General features: G+C 34.8%; 1 protein-coding gene across 1 annotated transcript in view; it reads right to left on the minus strand.

The window, feature by feature from the left end:
• Nucleotides 1-2,142: 2,142 nt before the first annotated feature.
• The window catches only part of LOC134477345 (basic salivary proline-rich protein 3-like), a 57,500-nt gene continuing 41,986 nt past the window's right edge, over nucleotides 2,143-17,656 (minus strand). The window contains exon 2 of the mRNA XM_063255053.1: nucleotides 2,143-2,466. Within this exon, the coding sequence (XP_063111123.1) occupies nucleotides 2,411-2,466 (56 nt within the window). The 3' untranslated portion in view covers nucleotides 2,143-2,410. The remainder of the gene's footprint in view (nucleotides 2,467-17,656) is intronic.

The following is a 17,656-nucleotide window of genomic DNA, read 5'->3' on the forward strand; positions in this document are numbered from 1 at the left end:
CTAACACACAAATCATGAGAAAAAGTCATTAGAGTGTCACTGTATTGTGTTGCATCAAAAGAAATTTTTAAAATATTTTCACTATTGATTTAAGAGAAAATAGCAATAGAAATTGACATAATAAAGGAGAAAGAATTTGAATTGTTTTTTCATTTGTTTTGGCTTGGTTTCTGGAAACAGGGTCTTCTTTGAGTCCAGGTGAACTTGAACTCACAGACCATCCTGCATCGGTCTCCCCAGTGCTGGGATTACAGGTATACATCACCATGTGTAGCAAGAATCTGGAGTGTTAAACTCTAGCTCTGTCACTAAAAACTGAGTGACCTTAGACAAATTACCTAAATTCTCTAAACACCATTTTCCACCTTTCTAAAAATAAAAATAGTCAATAATCACTTTTGCATTCAATTATATTTTTCAATATTCTTTTAGATTTTATTATAAGGAAATAAAATCATTTTTTTCAGGATTTGAAGCAGATAAATTCAGCAGAACTCAGCAACCATCTCATGACTGCTGCAAGCAAAGTATCTATATCCTTCCCTAAATTTGGCGTTATTAGTATAGAAGCAAAGTGTAGGAGTCAGGCCAATGTGACAAGAATTTAACTTTACCAGCTCAATTGATTGGTTTATTACATCTTTTCTTCCTTATTTGTTTCTTTTTTAACCTCTCTCTTTCCTATTTTCTTTTCTTATTTTATTCTCTACTGAAAGATTTCTTCCACAAAAGGGAGAAATGTAAAGACAATATATATCACTGATTATCACCCCTTCAAAATTAGCAAAATTAAAGGATTTATTATTCCAGATTTCAAAATATGTCTACGAGACAGGATGGTACTGTAAAGATCAGTGTAACAGAAACTGGGAGTCAATAAACAAAGTCTCACATTTATATCCGTCATTTTTTAACAGTGATGTTGTCTGAGTCCACTTATACTGCTATAACAAAACACCTGAGTGGAAGTCAGTCATAAATAATAGAAACTTATTTTTCCCACACTTCTGATGGCTGTGGAGTATGATCTCAATATATCAGGGTTTAGTGCCTGGAGGAGGCTGCTCTCTGCTTTCAAGATGGAGCCTCATTGCTCTGTCCTCGCAGGGCAGAAGGGGTGAACAGTTCATCCACACATGGCAGCCGGAAGAAGGACAAAGAGAACCATGCAGTACTCACCAGTTCAGCCCATTATAAACTGCTAATCCCATTCATTAGGAAAGAGCCTTTATGGTATGAGCCTCTTCCAAAATCTTACCTCTAACTACTGTCATACTAGGGATTAAATTTCCATGTGAACTTTGGGGGGACGTGAAACTTCAAACCACAGAAGATTCCATGACAATGTATAAGGCAAAAAAAATTGTCTTTTAACAAATGGTACTGGAATAACTGAACATTACAGGCAAAAGAATGAAGTGAGTTCTCTATGTCATACTACGCAGGGGCATTAAAATTGATCATAATCCTAAGTGTCAGACCTATAAACTTTAAACTCTTAAAAGAAATCATATATATAAATTCTCATGATCGTTGATTATGTAGTAGTTGAACAGTGAACATAGATATATTACATGTGAGGTAGCCTGTCTTAAATTCTGTTACATGGCAAATCTACATGAAGTAAAAGAAAGTCCTTTTCACCTGGTTAGCTTCACAGTACCAAGTGCTTAATTATCTTTCATTCAGCCATATTTATAACTCCAAAAGTGAAAATACATTATGAGGGGCAAAATATACTAAAAACTATTGCCTTCTTCTAGAAGTAACAATTGAAAATAATTTTCCTGGTTATGTATAAACAAGTTAAATAATATATTCATATTTTAAAATTAATTATTTTTTTTCAGTTGAATCCAGGGCTTTCACACCAACCTTTGTATCCACCCTTTTTTAAAATATTTATTTCTTTTTATCGATTTGTTTGAGACTAAGTTTCCCAGGCTGGGACTAAACTTGCCATCCTTCTGCTTTAGCCTCCAAGAATTCCAGAATTACAGGCGTGCACTACCATACCTGCTTTAAGATGAAGGTTTCAAATGAAAATTATAACATCTGCCCAAATTTAAAAATCAAGAATTATAAAAATTTTAAAAGACATAAAATTACTAATACTAAAAGTTGTCTTACCTTCTCCCCCTCTGTTACCCCGAGGCAACCACTTTGAAGTCTTTCAACTGTTTCTTCTGCTTTTTAATGGCCATTTCTCTAAATAAAACATTTATACTTTTTGTTTTTATTCATTTTGTCTCATTATCTGTTGTTCTCCTTTTAAGGTAGTAGAAATGGTATTTCTCAAATACACATTCTCCAGCTTCTTCCTGATTCTGTCAATAATTTGTGTTATTTTTTTCTTCTTCTGGTAAAATAGTAAGCATTTATGTTTAAACAATGCTTAATACATTCATTCCTATGTCTCTCTTTTTTTGAAGGAGTTGATATTGCATTTTGAGTCTGGATGCAGTCCTGGAGGAGGAAAAACAAAAAAGACCTCAGCCATTTCTCTTAAGGATATCAACTTTTTGGAGGAAGCCTCCCTTGTTATGAAGGGTAAGCTTCTTTACTTAGAGACCAGTCACTGAAATACTAATAACATTTAAAAAGCACCTCCACAGCAGCATCTAGCTTGGTATCTAACAAAACCAGCTGGGCTCCATTGCCTCGCCAAGTCTTCATATAAAATTAACTATCACGGAGGGTCAGTATAAGCAAACAGAGATTATCTATAAAGAGATTTTCTCATTTTTAGCTATTATTTCCATTTTTTACACTGTAAAAATTAAAGAACTCTATTAAATAACCATAACAATCATCAATCAGTGCAAGATATAACTTTCTATTTGATCAAGCTACTTTTCAGGGTTTTTTTGAAGATAGTTTGCCAGTGAGTAATTTTGAGCAACAGAATGACACTAACTAAATGGATTTTTAGAAAGTTCATATTCAGGTTACACAAGAGAATGAAATGTTATATTTTTCTCTAAACCAGTGAGATGATAAGGACATGACCTAAGGAACTAATATTTAGGAGATTATACAAAGAGTTTTTTTAAAATTAATTAAGTTGCTGTCTCTGTGAAAGCAGGTGATTTGATAACTACCCAGATTTCCAATTTGCTCATTTTGAAGTGCAGTAGTGTCAAGAAACAAGTGAAGAAAAGAATTTAAGAGAAAAAAATTCAAGTTCATTTCTGGCATATTCAGCTTCCAACACCTGTGAGTCTGTGTGTCATAAGTGCTAATTTATGTATCACCTGACTGGACTACACATTGGCCAGACATTTGCATAAACATTATTGTTTAATGTATTTATGTTTCTGAAAAAATCTATGTAAACTGTGTGTGTGTATGTGTCTTTCTGTCTGTCTGTCTGTCTGTCTGTCTGTCTGTCGGTGTGGTGGTGTGTGTCTCTTTTGTCCCCCTTTTCTGGACAGCCCTGACTAGCACGTAGAAGACCTGAAGCATCCCAGCTGCAAGGCATCCGTGGTGCTGTCCCGGGCATTTGTGATGATCTTTCTTTCCTCCGAGGGAGTTGTCCTTGGAGGTACTCGCATGGCTTAACATCTTCCTTATTTAGCATTCTGACCAAATGACATCACTTCAAATAGGATATTCCTGATCACCTTTAAAAATGCCCCTGTCATCCTTTACTCAAATCTTGTGTTTCCCCTGAAGGCTTTAATTTTATGTAACATAATTATAAATATGGTTGTTGTCTAAAGGTAGAAATTTTATTTTGAGGCAATAATATGATCTTTTAATTATTGTACTGAGAGCTCTATATTGGTTCCATTACAGTACTGTTTTTTCCAATTACCGTATCGATCTACATTGTATAGGAATGCCTATTAATCCCATACTCTGTCAAGAAGTGTTTAAAACATTTTAATGTGTATTAATCTGATATTTTGAAAATGCAATTTCAACTGTGAAGATGTTTCAAAACCTATCTGAATGTCTCCAACTAATTGTTTATCCACTAAATTGTTTTCCTAATTTTTCAAACTGAAAATACAATACAGTATTCACATTTCATTCTATGTCTGTAGTGTCACTCATTAGAATATTATATTTATTATAAAAACAGTGATCAAATCTTGGTCTTTATTCTTTCTGGTTTACATGGCTTTTTAATACTTTGTAATACTCCAGTAATTTTCAATGTAAGGTTTGCTATAACTAAAGTCCTAAATTTTGTAGGCTTGTACAGTAATTTGACTCTTTTTAGCCATTTGATATTTATCACCATTCTTTAAATTCAGAACTTACCATTTTCCTTTTTTTTTTACTTTCAAGTTAGCTATCACATTTTAAAAAACAAACAAACAAACAAACAAAAAAAAACCACAGGTAGGCCAGGGACACAACTCAGTAGATAAGCACCTTCCTGCCAAGCACAAGGTACTGTGTTCAATTCCTGGTATCAAAAATTAAAAAAAGAAAGACAAAGAAAGAGAAAAAAAGAAAAGAAAGAAAGAGAGAGAGAGAGAGAGAGAGAGAGAGAGAGAGAAAGAAAGAAAGAAAGAGAGGGAGGGAGGGAGGGAGGAAAGAAAGGAAAGGAAAGGAAAAGAAAGGAAAGGAAAAAGGAAAGAAAAAGAAAGAAAGAAAGAAGGAAAGAGAAAGAAGGAAAGAGAAAGGAAAAAACAGAGAGGCTATAATCCTCCGAAACTGAACTTAAGAGACTAGACCAATATCACTCTGATCAGTGAATAATATTATTGCTAGATTTTATATCATAATGCTACAAAATTAGCATTGGGTTTCTTAGTGTCTCTTGTTCTTCAGAGTATCTGTTCATTACATCTTGCATTATATAATCTGTTCCCGTAAACAGTTTTTTTTTAAATCTTCTCGTTTGTGAATTTATCCATGTATTTCTATACTCTCTGTATTATAGTGAAAAACAAATCATAACAAGACAGCAAAAAAATTCCTAGAAAAACATGCACTGAGTAACACACAAGATCACAATATTAGGTGATCTTCCGTAGTTACTATGCTTTCTCTTGTTATTTTCAATAGATATGTCCACATCATTGGGCTTAATATAGTTAAACATAGTATTACCTAGCTATTTTTTATAAAAACACAACTTTGAAAACATTGTAGAACTTGAGAGCTGTTGATAATTAATACCAGTGTGAATATCTTTTACATCTTGTCATCTTCAGAGTATTGTCTGATAGTTACTTTTATTTTAAGACAAAAAATGACAGACTTTTACCTAAAAGTAACAGAAAACCATGAATTCAGATGTCTTTAAAGTAACAGAGTGTCATTCACCAAATCTTTTGACAAATATTAATTTAGTACCTATCACATACCAGCTACTGTAGTAGGCTTTAGTAGTAGACTATGACTTTGCTTCATAGAGCTTTTGTTTATTGAGGAGGAAGAAAATAAGCTTAAAAATGAATTTATTGTGTAGCAATGAGCTCACTATAGGGGAAATGATCCAGAATTTATTAATTGAGTTGACAAAATGCCTCCGTTTCCCCTGATCTGCTGTATGATCTTTAGTACTGACTTCAAGTTCTAGTAGGTAGGAAAGTGGACATGGAAGTTCCTGATACCTGTTCTTCCAGAGAAAGAAGATGACTATTTCTTACTTTTGCTTTTATTTGAGATCCCAAGCCTTCAGCTGACTTTTCCTTATCTGAGTCTGTAATATTTGGGCACCTTCTAGTTTCTGAGCTAATTATTAGCACAAGTAAAAAGAAATTGGCACAATTGCTTCAGGAAAATAATCTGGTTTAGAATCAATGCCCAAGTCAATTACAATGCTTTTACTGTAATCTGAATAATACAGATTTTAAAGGCAAATACTATGGTCTTTTTAGTAGCTGTCTTAAAATTTTTTACATTTTCTCTAATCTAGACGTCACTAGGCAGATAAAAGGGATTTAAGGGAGTTTTATTACTCTCTTTTATTCGTGATAGGCTGTATCAAATAGGTCTCTTTAGAAAACTTATTTGTCTTATTACAATCTTCCACAATAAGTTTTTCTTCCAATTTAAATTAACTTGAAAGCAATATAAGCATAAATTTATTAGAAGGCAAAGTCATACATTCCACTAATTTTCTAATATATTTCAAACATTAGAATAATGTGAAAAATACATTCATAGAAGGAAAGTCATTTAATTTCTAACAGGTAGACCAAAAGACAAACTAATTAAATCCATTCTGAGACACCTAAAATACAGCTGTTTTATGGTAGAAATAAGTAAGTTTTCTGTATTTGTTGCAAAGAACACATTGCTTCTTTTTGTTTGTTTGTTTGTCTGTTTATTAGACTCATGCTTACTGAAAGAGTCAAAAACTCTTGGTTTGATTGTGCTTATTTTTGATAAATATTGCAACTAGTTTCTAGCAAATATATTTATTACTAACAGTAATACTTCAAGATTCCCTACCGTGGTCAAATGTAAATAATGCTCCACTCTTTCATTTGGGAGTGCGTACAAAGAAAAAAACAGTAATGTTATCTAAAAGTAAACAAATTCCTACTGTTTAAAAGATGTTAAGTAATAAAGTTATTTAGTCTTAGCTTACATTTATTTCTAGATGTTAAATTGGCAAAAAATGCTGGCAGATACCTTTTAGTAACATGTAAATTTAAGACTTGAGAAAAAATTTTTCTGAGTTTCATGTAAGGATTATGTGACTTTTGAGTAACTTGTTGAGTGAAATCTATGAATAGAAAACATGTAAGTTGTAAGAATTCTGTCATACATATATTGTTTTCAATTGAAAACAATATTGAAAAAGAAGATGAGTATCCTACAAGATAAAAATCCTTAATGACATAAAATATATCTATCTTCATCATCACTTTTTTGCATCATAGATGAGACGCTATTATAAACATATAGTATTAATATATTAATATTAACATAAATTTCATATCCATATCCAGATAATCAGGTATACTATCAAGAAGTCATCCTGAAAGAGAATATCCCTCTTTCAAAGATGGTGCTATTTTCCATATTACTATTTGGAATGTCTATTTTCAGAGTGCTAATCTCTTGTATAATATAGTAGCCAGTTTCATCATGTTAGTGTTACACATTTTTTTCTTCTTCCAAAATATTATTCATCAGTGAAATCACCACAAAAGTATTTGATTTGAAGCCAAGTAATGTTCACTTATAGAGAAAATAACTAGAGGAAGTACATCATCAAAAGAGGAGAATTTGCTAATCTTGGTAATTATTTTGAAAAGAAATGAATGCTTTGAATCTAATAATGTTGGAACCTGTGGGAAAAAGACCCAGTCTCAGTTAGTTAAACATTGGTTTATGTTCTTTAGAAACCCAATATGTAAAAAAAAAAAAATTATATCACCACTTATTATATAAAATAAAAGCATAAGTTATGCTGATAAGGTCGGTTAGGTGGTTTTTGAAGTAATTACTGAATATATTTGACAGGCATCTGAACTTCTCCATGTTGATGCCTTATGGGGCAGTCTTCTGGTCTCTCCAGGGGTTCAGATGGTTTGTTTGTTTCTTTTTCTTTTCTTGGCACTTCTGTTTATTTGTAGAGTTGGAGAGCTAAACATAATTTTATAATAACTCAGTTTTAATTTTGTTTTTTAAGAGATATGAAATAGAATCATTTCATATTAGCTAAATTTAGCTAAATTCCCCAATCAAAATAAGTCTGAATAACCAGAACTTATTAAAAGCATCTGGCAGGCATTTAGATATTGAATTTTGGTTCCTCACTCACAGTGAGTTTAAAAGAAGACACTGAAACATTGGAGATTAGGAGTTGTCCAGAGGAAGATATTTTCAGGTATTCATTTCCATCCTGTCCTTATTAGAGGATGGTGGGGACATGTGATTCCCATTTTTAACCTAGAAAACTATGCTTCAAGGACCACCTATGTTCTAGATCTGGAACAATAGATACTTACTGGTGTCAAATTCAAATATGAGAAATCTAAAAGACTAAGTTCTAGTTGGTCTGATTGTGGGGGAAATGCTGAAATGGCCTTGCATTCCTGGACCCAGGATACAGGACTATTTCTTCTGGAATACAAGTGGGTACTTGAGCAAAGAAGCACGTTTGAGAACATGTTAGATCCTGCCAGAGGGCCATGAAAGTATGAGGAAAGCAGCAGATAGCTGCAGGTATGTGCCACTGAGTTCCTCTGGCCTGAGTAGACATAAGTGACTGGCTTTAACAAAAGGAGCCTGCAAGAAGGAGATGCTCAGTAATCAGGGTCTCTAGAAACCCCTAAATCAACCCAGGAGAGAAAGTGTCAGTTTCAAATCAGTGCCAGATTCACAAAGCATGTGACCAACTCGTAACAATCTGAGAGAAGTGAGAACTTGCTTCATACCTCCCTCTCTTTCCCCTTAGAGAAACTGTAGGGGTGGAGGATGAGAATTATAGTCAGGAAAGTAACAATAAAGTCTTCTAGGTTCTCTGTTTCCATTGCTATCAGTTCACCTGACCCAAGAATGTACTAAAATAATCACATCTTTTTTTTTTAATTTTATTTAACGAGAAAAGAAAAAAAAGCAGGGAAAGGGTACAAGTTATACAGATTTACAGAAAACAAAAAATGAACAGTAGGAAATCACTAGTTAATGGATTACATATTGTCATCTTAGAAATAATTGTTCAAGTCACAAAATTAAAGCTTGTAAAGTGGACATTCCATCAATGATACTGCAAACAGTTCTGTTCATTGATCCAATAAAACTCTGTGATATCATTTTCTATCTTATACACTTAAATATACATGCAGTTATATAGTTTGGAGCACTTTCTTTTCCTCTCTTTTGTACCATGACTATTACACATTTTGGGTTTCATTGCTCCCACGGTTCTTATTACTTTTTTGGAAGAGAGTAAAACCAAATGTGACATAACAGAACAGAATCGGTCAAGTCAAAAGGGTGGACATAATAGATAATGTAAAAACATAATACAAGGTGATCAACAATGGTTACCATAATGCCTCCCGCTATCTCTAATAGAATTGCCTATATCGTTAGTTATAATACAATTGAACAAAACAGTGAAGAATAAAACTGACAAAACCAAAACATTGGAGACATTGTAGGTCTTCAAAAGTAGATAAAAGTCAACAAGAATGGGCGTCATAATGAATCTCATTATCTTCACAGCTGATGCCTAAACTTTCGAACCTGATACTATCCAGCAAAACAGAATAGGGGAACATCAGTTAAAAACCAGAAGGTGAGAGTAATACAGGGCTTTAAATCAAGGTAATGAAAAGTCAAAGTGGGTTACTATAATATATACTGCTATTTTTTTCCTTTAATTAAAAGGATAAAGATAAAAAAGTAAATAATGGAGTGGAGATTGAGATAAAAGAGGGCATAACAACGAAACAGCGCAGATCAAAACATAACCATTTAAGCAGAATAGTGTTTCACCACCAGATAATCCTAACCTAAAAGTAGTTACCATATTGTCTCTTTCTATGAAATCGTTGAGTACAACTTCGTATACTGTAGCATTAAGTATATCAAAACAATGTAAAACCATTCAAGAGAATGACAGCATTACAGAGTATTTAGAATCGACTAACAGAAAATGAACAATGGTCTCTGTATAATCTCCTTGTCTTTAAAAGGTTTTTGCTTATACTATCGTACATAATAAAATCCAATAAGATACAGCCTATTTAGACCATTGGAGACAGAAGGACAAAAGCTAGATGAGACTTCAAAACAAGATGATACTAAATCAGTATTACCTATTAAGATGTCATTTTCTCCAAAATAGCTGTTCCTATCATCCAATCTTCTCTGCCTCATTTCTGTTGAGCTCTTTTTCTGTCAGTAGCTGTCAGTTTGTCTTCTTCATTTTGTTCTCTGCTCCATTCGTTGTGGCCTCTGCCATTATTTCTGGATTCCTTGTATTTTTCTTTTTTTAGAATATCCTGCAATACTCTCTGTAGAGTTGAATTGGTGGTTGCAAATTCCCCCAGTTCCTCTTTATCCTGGAAGCACCTTGTTTTTCCATCAATTTCAAGGGACAGTTGTGCAGGATATCTCAATCTTGGCTGGAGATTATTATCTTTCAAAGCTTGAATTATTTCCCCCCACGCTCTTCGTGATTTGATGGTTTGTGCAGAGAAATCTGCTGTAATTCTGATGGGTGTTCCCTTGTAAGTGGTCTGTTTCTTGTCTCTGACAGCTTTTAATATTCTGTTCTTGTATTGAATTTCTGGAATTTTTATTATTATATGCCTGGGTGTTGCTCTGTTTGGGTTGTAGGTAGCTGGGGTCCTGTATGCCTCATACATCTGAGTATCTTTACCTTTTGCTAAATTAGGAAAATTCTCCTGGATTATTTCTGTGAGTAGCTTTTGTAGTTCACTTGTTTGTGTCCCTACTTCTTCTTTTATGTTCTTAATCCTTAAGTTATGGATCCTCTTATCATCTTCTTGTCTTTGTATTATTGCTGTTTGTTTCTTTGTTATTTTTAAGAAGTTTTTCATTTCATTCTCCCATATTACAAGTCTGCCCTCCAGTTCAGATAGTCTGTCCTTAGTTTCTTTCAAGCTGTTATGCCAGTCTTCGATAGACTTCTTAGTATCTTGGTAGTCCCTTTGAACCTGCTTCACGTATTCTATGCTTTCTCTGTTTTCTCCATCAAACAATTCTCCCCTTTTTTTTCTGTTCTTCCATTCCACCACCTGTTTTTTCTTGGGTGGTACTTAGCATTTCTCTAACTATTCTGCATACTTCTAGCTTCAGGTCGTTGATAACTTCATTCCTGAATTGGTCTATGAGGCTCTCTATATGGCGCCTTATGTGTATTGGTGCGGTGTCTGCTATTGCCTGTTTCTCAGCATTGGGGGCCGAGGAGCCTTTCTTGTTGCTGCCTCTTCCCATGCTGCCTCTTCTTCTCTGTTCCTTATATATGCAAGCTTATATAAGAGGCCCAGCTTCTCTCCCAGTCAGCCACAGCCTGATCGAATTGCGCCAGTTAGGTGTTCCCGCTCACCGCTGCGCACCAGGGAGTTACGGACCAGGCAGCCTACGCGTCTCCCCTCCTGGCCACCGTCAGGCTGTGGGATCTGGGTTGGAACAGTCTACCAGGTTCGCCGGCAGCGTCATGCAGGCCAGGCACTTTTCACCAATCCCGCCCGAAAGGGGGATGTGTGGCTGGAGTCGCCACCGCGCCCTGCTCCCGCAGGACTGCTCGGGCCCAGAAAGTCCTCTGCTGGAGTCAAACTGTGGTAGAGTGTCAGTTTCTCTCACTCACCTCACCACAAGTCAGTGCACGCCTCCCTGCCGTTCGCAGATTGCCGTTCTCAGAGCTTCTGCGCGTCTCTCTCCTTGCAGAGCCACTGTAGAGGCAGCCAGCCGCCGCGCGGCGGAAAACCCAAATCGCGGCTTACAATGGCGCGGGGTCCAGCCTCCACACCGAGGCTTTTCTGTTCCTGTTTTAGCACCAGGACTGCATTCCAAGTTGGTTTCTCTCAGCCCAGTTCGTTCCTGAGTCAGCAGAGCATATCTCCACCTGCTTATGTCTCCTTAGTCCGCACCATTCCTAGCTTCTGAGCCGAGTCTTTCAGAGAGCCTCCAGTAGTTGCTGTTATCTGTCCGCCATGTTCTCCCGGAAGTCTAAATAATCACATCTTTAAAAGTGAGAGTTCAAATCCAAAAGTTATATCTAGAAGAAAACAATCTCTGAGTTGAAATCAGTGACATTAGTGATTAATAGGCAACCAACATAGGAAAAGCAAAAAGATAATATGAATAAATTTCTGATTTGTTCCCGGCTCTGTGCCAAACAGTTTAAGTATATTATCTGTAATTTTAATAAAAGGTGTTATAAGGCTGGTGAATTTAAGACAAAGTGTTAGAAGGCTGTGAGTGTATCTCAGTAGTAGAGCACTTGGCTACTATGTATGAGACTCATAAGTTCAATCTCCAGCATTAAAAAAAGGAACAAAGATCTTATAATGCCAATTTTTTCACTGATAAAATAAAACCACAGAAAAGTTAAGTCACAAATATCTATTGTAGTGATAGACACAAAATTTTTTTTAAAAAATGGAATCTTTTCTACTTTATACCCTATCAGGAAACCTAAAGTCATTTACGTGGAGAGTCTTATAACTTTTGCTATTTTCTATCTTCTCACCCATTGTCCTTTTACTATACACCCATTCTATACAATTGGACTTCTATATTTCACTTTCCTTTGGATTTATCTGAAGACTCAGTCTGTCATTCCAGTTCCTGCATTTTAGAACCACATTAGAATTGTAGAAAAGGACATGGACAGTATAGAAGGCCAAAAAACACAGCCTGCACCTATATCAAGGTGCCATTTCCATCACTGACATCCCTCTAGATACACTGACTTTCAGCAGATACTGGCACAGGCCCTTGCAGAACCCTTCTGCTGGGAGTCTTGTCTTCTTCCAGGTGTCTGCACATCCAGTTCCTTTTCTGTTGTTTTGAAGGAGGTGGTAACATCTTGACTTGATACCACCTGCTCCTCCAGAGTCCTACTCATCATCTTACTTAAAATTATGACCTTCTCCATAAGTCAGTAGCTCTGATTCTCCTTTCCTCATCTTTTGTTGTTGTTGTTGTTGTTGTTGTTGTTGTTGTTGTTTGATCCTTCTCATAGCACTTGACACTGTGGATTTGTCATTGTTCTTCGTCAAGTATCTAAGAGTCTTTGGAAAACTACAGACATATAACATAAACTTATTGCATAAGTGAATTGCTGAATATTGATTTTTTTTCCCTGCCAGCTTTTCACATGCTATGTTGACTTCGTGACACCTTGATATTAGTTTTGTCTCTGTTTAACTTGCTGGTATTCACTCGGTAATCACTCTGGAAATGCTTTTGCTAAAGTTTCCTCTATGTCTCATCAGACCTGTCCGGGTTTCAGTTGTCCCAAACAGTTGAAATAGCCCAGTTCCTGAGCCATTTCCACCCTAATAATGACTAAGCTTGGCCTCCATTCTGAAAGTCTTTGTAAAACACAAGGGACAATTCAAAAATTTTATTTTGAGAGCATTTACATTTCTCTCAAAATAGGCTTTATTAGTTATGTCACTGATCTCATTTCTCCTATATAAATGTCTATAAAATGTTGTATTTCATCACAATAAATTTTGATATGTGGACAAACTATAATGTGCAATATATAGGCTCTTTTCCAGATTTTGCATATTGGTCTCTGATTCTACTTTGTAATTATAATACAGTCATGAACAAGCATTTCCATGTAATGTATGATAGCTGATTTTGCCTAAAACTCAGAAAGAAATGTTTGTCTGAGACTGGCATAAAATACACTTAACATTGTCTATGACTGAGAAACTCATAATTCTTAATCCTACAATGAAAGGTATATAGAGAAAATTATCTAGTCAAGTCTGTTCCCAGGTGGATCCATTTAGTGAAACTTTTCTTGGAAGAATCTGTAAAAATGCTAATAAACCACATTCCTCACCAGTTTAGACCTAGCTTTTATTTGTTTCTGGCTCTGAGATAACTTTGAATAGGCAATATAGTGTCACCATGGGTAATGAATGATGCATGCATGAGATAGTGACCTTAAAACAGCACATTTCTCTTAAAAGAATCAATTTAGACAACACTACTGCTTAAGTTTTATGAGCAATTATGTACCATGTCTTTCCTATATAAATGATAGAAAATCTATTTTAATCTACATTAATTTCCATGAAATTGTACTTTGGGTAGTATCAGTTAACAAAGATAAACTAGATATGAGCTATAGGTTTAAGAAAACACAGATTATGGAAAAATGCAGCAAAAACTTGAAAAATGTACTTTGTTTAAAAGTTCAGTGTTCTGTAAAAAATAAATAAGAAAAAACAGGAAATCTCTGCGTTGTACCTGGGGCATAGTGAGACTAACAATTCTGATAGATTCACCAACTTGGGTATATTCAGAGAATACTGTTGTCAATGATTAGAAGGCACTCTAGTAATTCTTAAGTCCAAGATATTATTATAATACAGTTAACCAGCTATACAGAATATTTTTAGTCCCTATCTTTAAATTCTTATTAGTTTAATCTTCCATAACCACACTTTGGCTCACTATTATTAACTTTTCTTTAACCATGCTAAGTTAGTAATTTCCGATGGCAACATAATGGGGGTGGATAAAATGTGATCAAATTTAAATTCACAACATAGACTTCATATTCTTTGTAAATAGCCTCAACTTCCTTGCCATAAGAAGACAGCATCACAATCCTTTTACCTGATTTCACAGAGACTCTTGTAGAATTGATTCACACAACTAAGCAAACTGGTATAACTTTGCTTTGTTTTGTTTTGCTTTGTTGTTTTTACAAAACTTAACTGAACTCTTATAACCACGTGGAAATTTCACATTTTAATACTTTCTCTCACATATCCGTACCTACTCTTTTATGCATTCTTAAATCTTCTTTTATCTACTTCCTTATGACCATTCCTATACCCTTCTATTGATGGCCTTGTTTTATACATTGTATAGTACAGTATAAGCATAAAGAAAGAGATTAAACAGTAAGTTTGCAGCACTGAGCAGGCTCTGGGTCAAATCTCATTACATCATTACCGGTTGTGTATCTGGGTGAATTGCATGCAATTTTTGTGCCCCTTTCTAAAATTATGATAATATTATCAGTCTTCTAAAGTTATAAGGAATACTAGCATACTACACTAATTTAACCAATGTATTTTTTTTATAAAATTAATAACATATAATAATCTAGCACATAGCAAAAACTTAATCAGCATTATCATCATTTATTATTCTTATGTTAGAAAAAGTGTTCCTTCTTTTAGCAAAAGTCCTCCACCTGCCATCACCCTCTCGAAAATATTTATCCTTCATTGAAATGATCAGCCATTCTTACTTTTTGTGCCTTTCTCACTGCTACATGAATAGGTGCTACTATATTCTGTTTCTAAAAAGTAGCGTCTCCTGACTCTTACTTTCCCATCTTTACCCTGGTCACCCACATCCTTTTATTCTGGTAAGATTTTCAAAGGTAGAATAGACCAGAAAACTGCTGAACTTTTTTAGCCATATGAAAAGCACTTTGATCATCTTGTAAGCCCTCTCAGAGGGCTCCCATCCCATTCCTGAAGTCATCTTATCCTTAGTGTCCAGGATGATCTCAGCCTTTCGATTTTCTGTCTGTCTGGTTTTTTGCTGAGTCTCATTTCCTCACTTCTTTCTTTTGTAACTTACAGGGCTTCCTTTGTTTCTTATTCTATACCATGTCCTCAGGAAAATATAGTTATTGCCATGGGTTAAAAGTTTGAGTTTTTCTCATTGAATTTCAACCTTTTCTTAGAATATGGCCTTTATTCCCTCTATTTGGTTGCTAAAGACAGAAAATTAGAAGCAATGTCCTACATGACTTTGTCCCTTCATTACCCACCCTTAACTATCCAGCATGAGCCTCATCCTACTAGATTCAAGTTCATTTTTGTAAGACTGTTCCCCAGAGGGGCTGGGGATTTAGCTCAAGGGGCTGGGGATTTAGCTCAGCGGCATAAGTGCCTGCCTTGCAAGCAGGCAGTCGTGAGTTCGATCCCTGGTACCAGTAAAAACGAAAAAGACAAAAAAAAAAAAAAAAAAAAAAAAAAGACTGTTCCCCAGATTCCTACATCTGTATTGCCATTTACAACTAGTCCATCCATCTTTCCTTTTGCTCTGTGCCAAAAGTAAGCCGGTCCATCTTCAGACAAATCGTTTCAGTGTACATTGGATTCTCCTCCTCTTCATTACCTCTTTCAGTATAGAAATGCCAGCACTCTTCAGTTTTAACAGCAAAGGCCTCAGAGCTCTGGGTGCTAATTCTAAGTATTATATGGTGTGACTTTGTCACTTGATCCTTATGCTGACCCTTCTGGGTAACTTCATTTCCCAAGACTAAGATTTTTCTGCTTCGTTGTCTTTTCACTTGAACATCACCTCTACACAGAATAATGCTCTTCCTCTTCCTCTTTACATTTCCCTGACTTTACTATGCTTCTTCTCTAGATCAGCACTCTTTGACTCCTGAATCTAAACCAGATTTGTCATATCATTTTACTCTTTTAACACATACCAATTATATAGTTCAATCGTAGTTATAGTTCAATTTATCTTTCTAATGTGTGAACTCCATGTGGCAGGTTTTGTTTCAATCCCATGTTCAACCTTTTGAATCCATTTAATATATAAAAAAATGAATACTAAATAGGTAAACAAGTAATAATATAAATAAAATGTGTACTTACCATCATTACCTCACCTCTTCAAATATCACCTGTGAAACTGATATAAGAATTTCTTCTTTATAAACTTCTATCAATAAATTGATGGAACAAATATGTACTATCAAAGATAAATTTCTATTAAATAGTTGTTGCCTTATTCTCCATCTTATTCAAAACAGCAGCCTAATATTTTTTTTTTTGTCTTTTTCTTTTTTATCAGTACCAGGGATTGAACTCACGACTGCCTGCTTTTAAGGCAGGCGCTTATGCAGCTGAGCTAAACCTCCAGCCCCCAGCCTAATATTTTGAGGAAAGTTTGATGCAACCAGATTTAAATTTTTATTTTCTGCTTTCTACCCAATTGTGCTCAAGTAATTTAACATTTCAGAGCAATGTGTTCTCTCATCAATAAAGATACTATGCTAAAACCTATACCTATAAGACTGTGCTCAAGAATACTCAATGAATGCAATTTCCCAGTTACTCAATAGTAAGCTACCACAGCCAGCACAATTTTTTCAATATTTTCTCAAAAAATTGTATTTGTTCACAGTTTAAAGATACAAAGTCATTTTAGAAGGCAAATAAATGAGAAGTGTGCCAGGTCTCTGTCTTTGGCATGCTTAATCAAAGGATAAGCTCCAGGGTTCCACTCACCAGATCTGGACTGAGTCCAGAAGTTTCCATTTTGACAAATCTTACAGACTAAATTAGTTGTTATGTTAACTTCGCTTTGAAGATCACTGTTTTACAATATGCCAATTTGAAACATAGTGGTATAGTTTGAAACATAGTGGTATTTTCAGTTCCAAACATCAATGTTTGAGTGACCCACAAGTAATAAATGAGGTTATGTTCCCTTAAAGGGCACATTTATTTCCTTGCAAGTTGTACATTTATTCAAGTTCCTTTACGAAATGAATTTAATGTTGAACTTAAGAAATATAAGAGCCATTCCTTTCACAAAGGCGCTGTTTATCAGGCCATCATACAAGCTGCACAAAAATCTCAATTCTTATACCTATTTATATTCTTGTATTTGGTAAAGTATTCTATCTACTAATAAGAAGAAATAATAAAGAAACATATGTTTAAGAAATAATGCAGCTCATCAAAAATTTCAACATTTTTCATTAGTCTCATAAGTATAAAATCTGGTTGCATTTTATAAAGGACATACTTTAAAAGACTGTATAATTGCAATCATGCAACATAAAAAGATCAGGAAAAAAGTAGCACATGTGTCTGCTGGACATTGCCACAGTTGTACTGTTGTTTACAGAGTCGTATACAATGTATATTTGTGTCAAAGGTATATAAAACTCACTTTGTCAGATTTGTGAATGAATCTGATTTACAAACATTCTCCTAGAACTGAACTCGTTTGTAAGTTGGTGACT

This window comes from Cavia porcellus, unplaced genomic scaffold (assembly GCF_034190915.1).
Source record: "Cavia porcellus strain 051 isolate PalLab524CR breed Dunkin Hartley unplaced genomic scaffold, mCavPor4.1 scaffold_8, whole genome shotgun sequence".
Classification (NCBI taxonomy): Eukaryota; Metazoa; Chordata; class Mammalia; order Rodentia; family Caviidae; genus Cavia; species Cavia porcellus.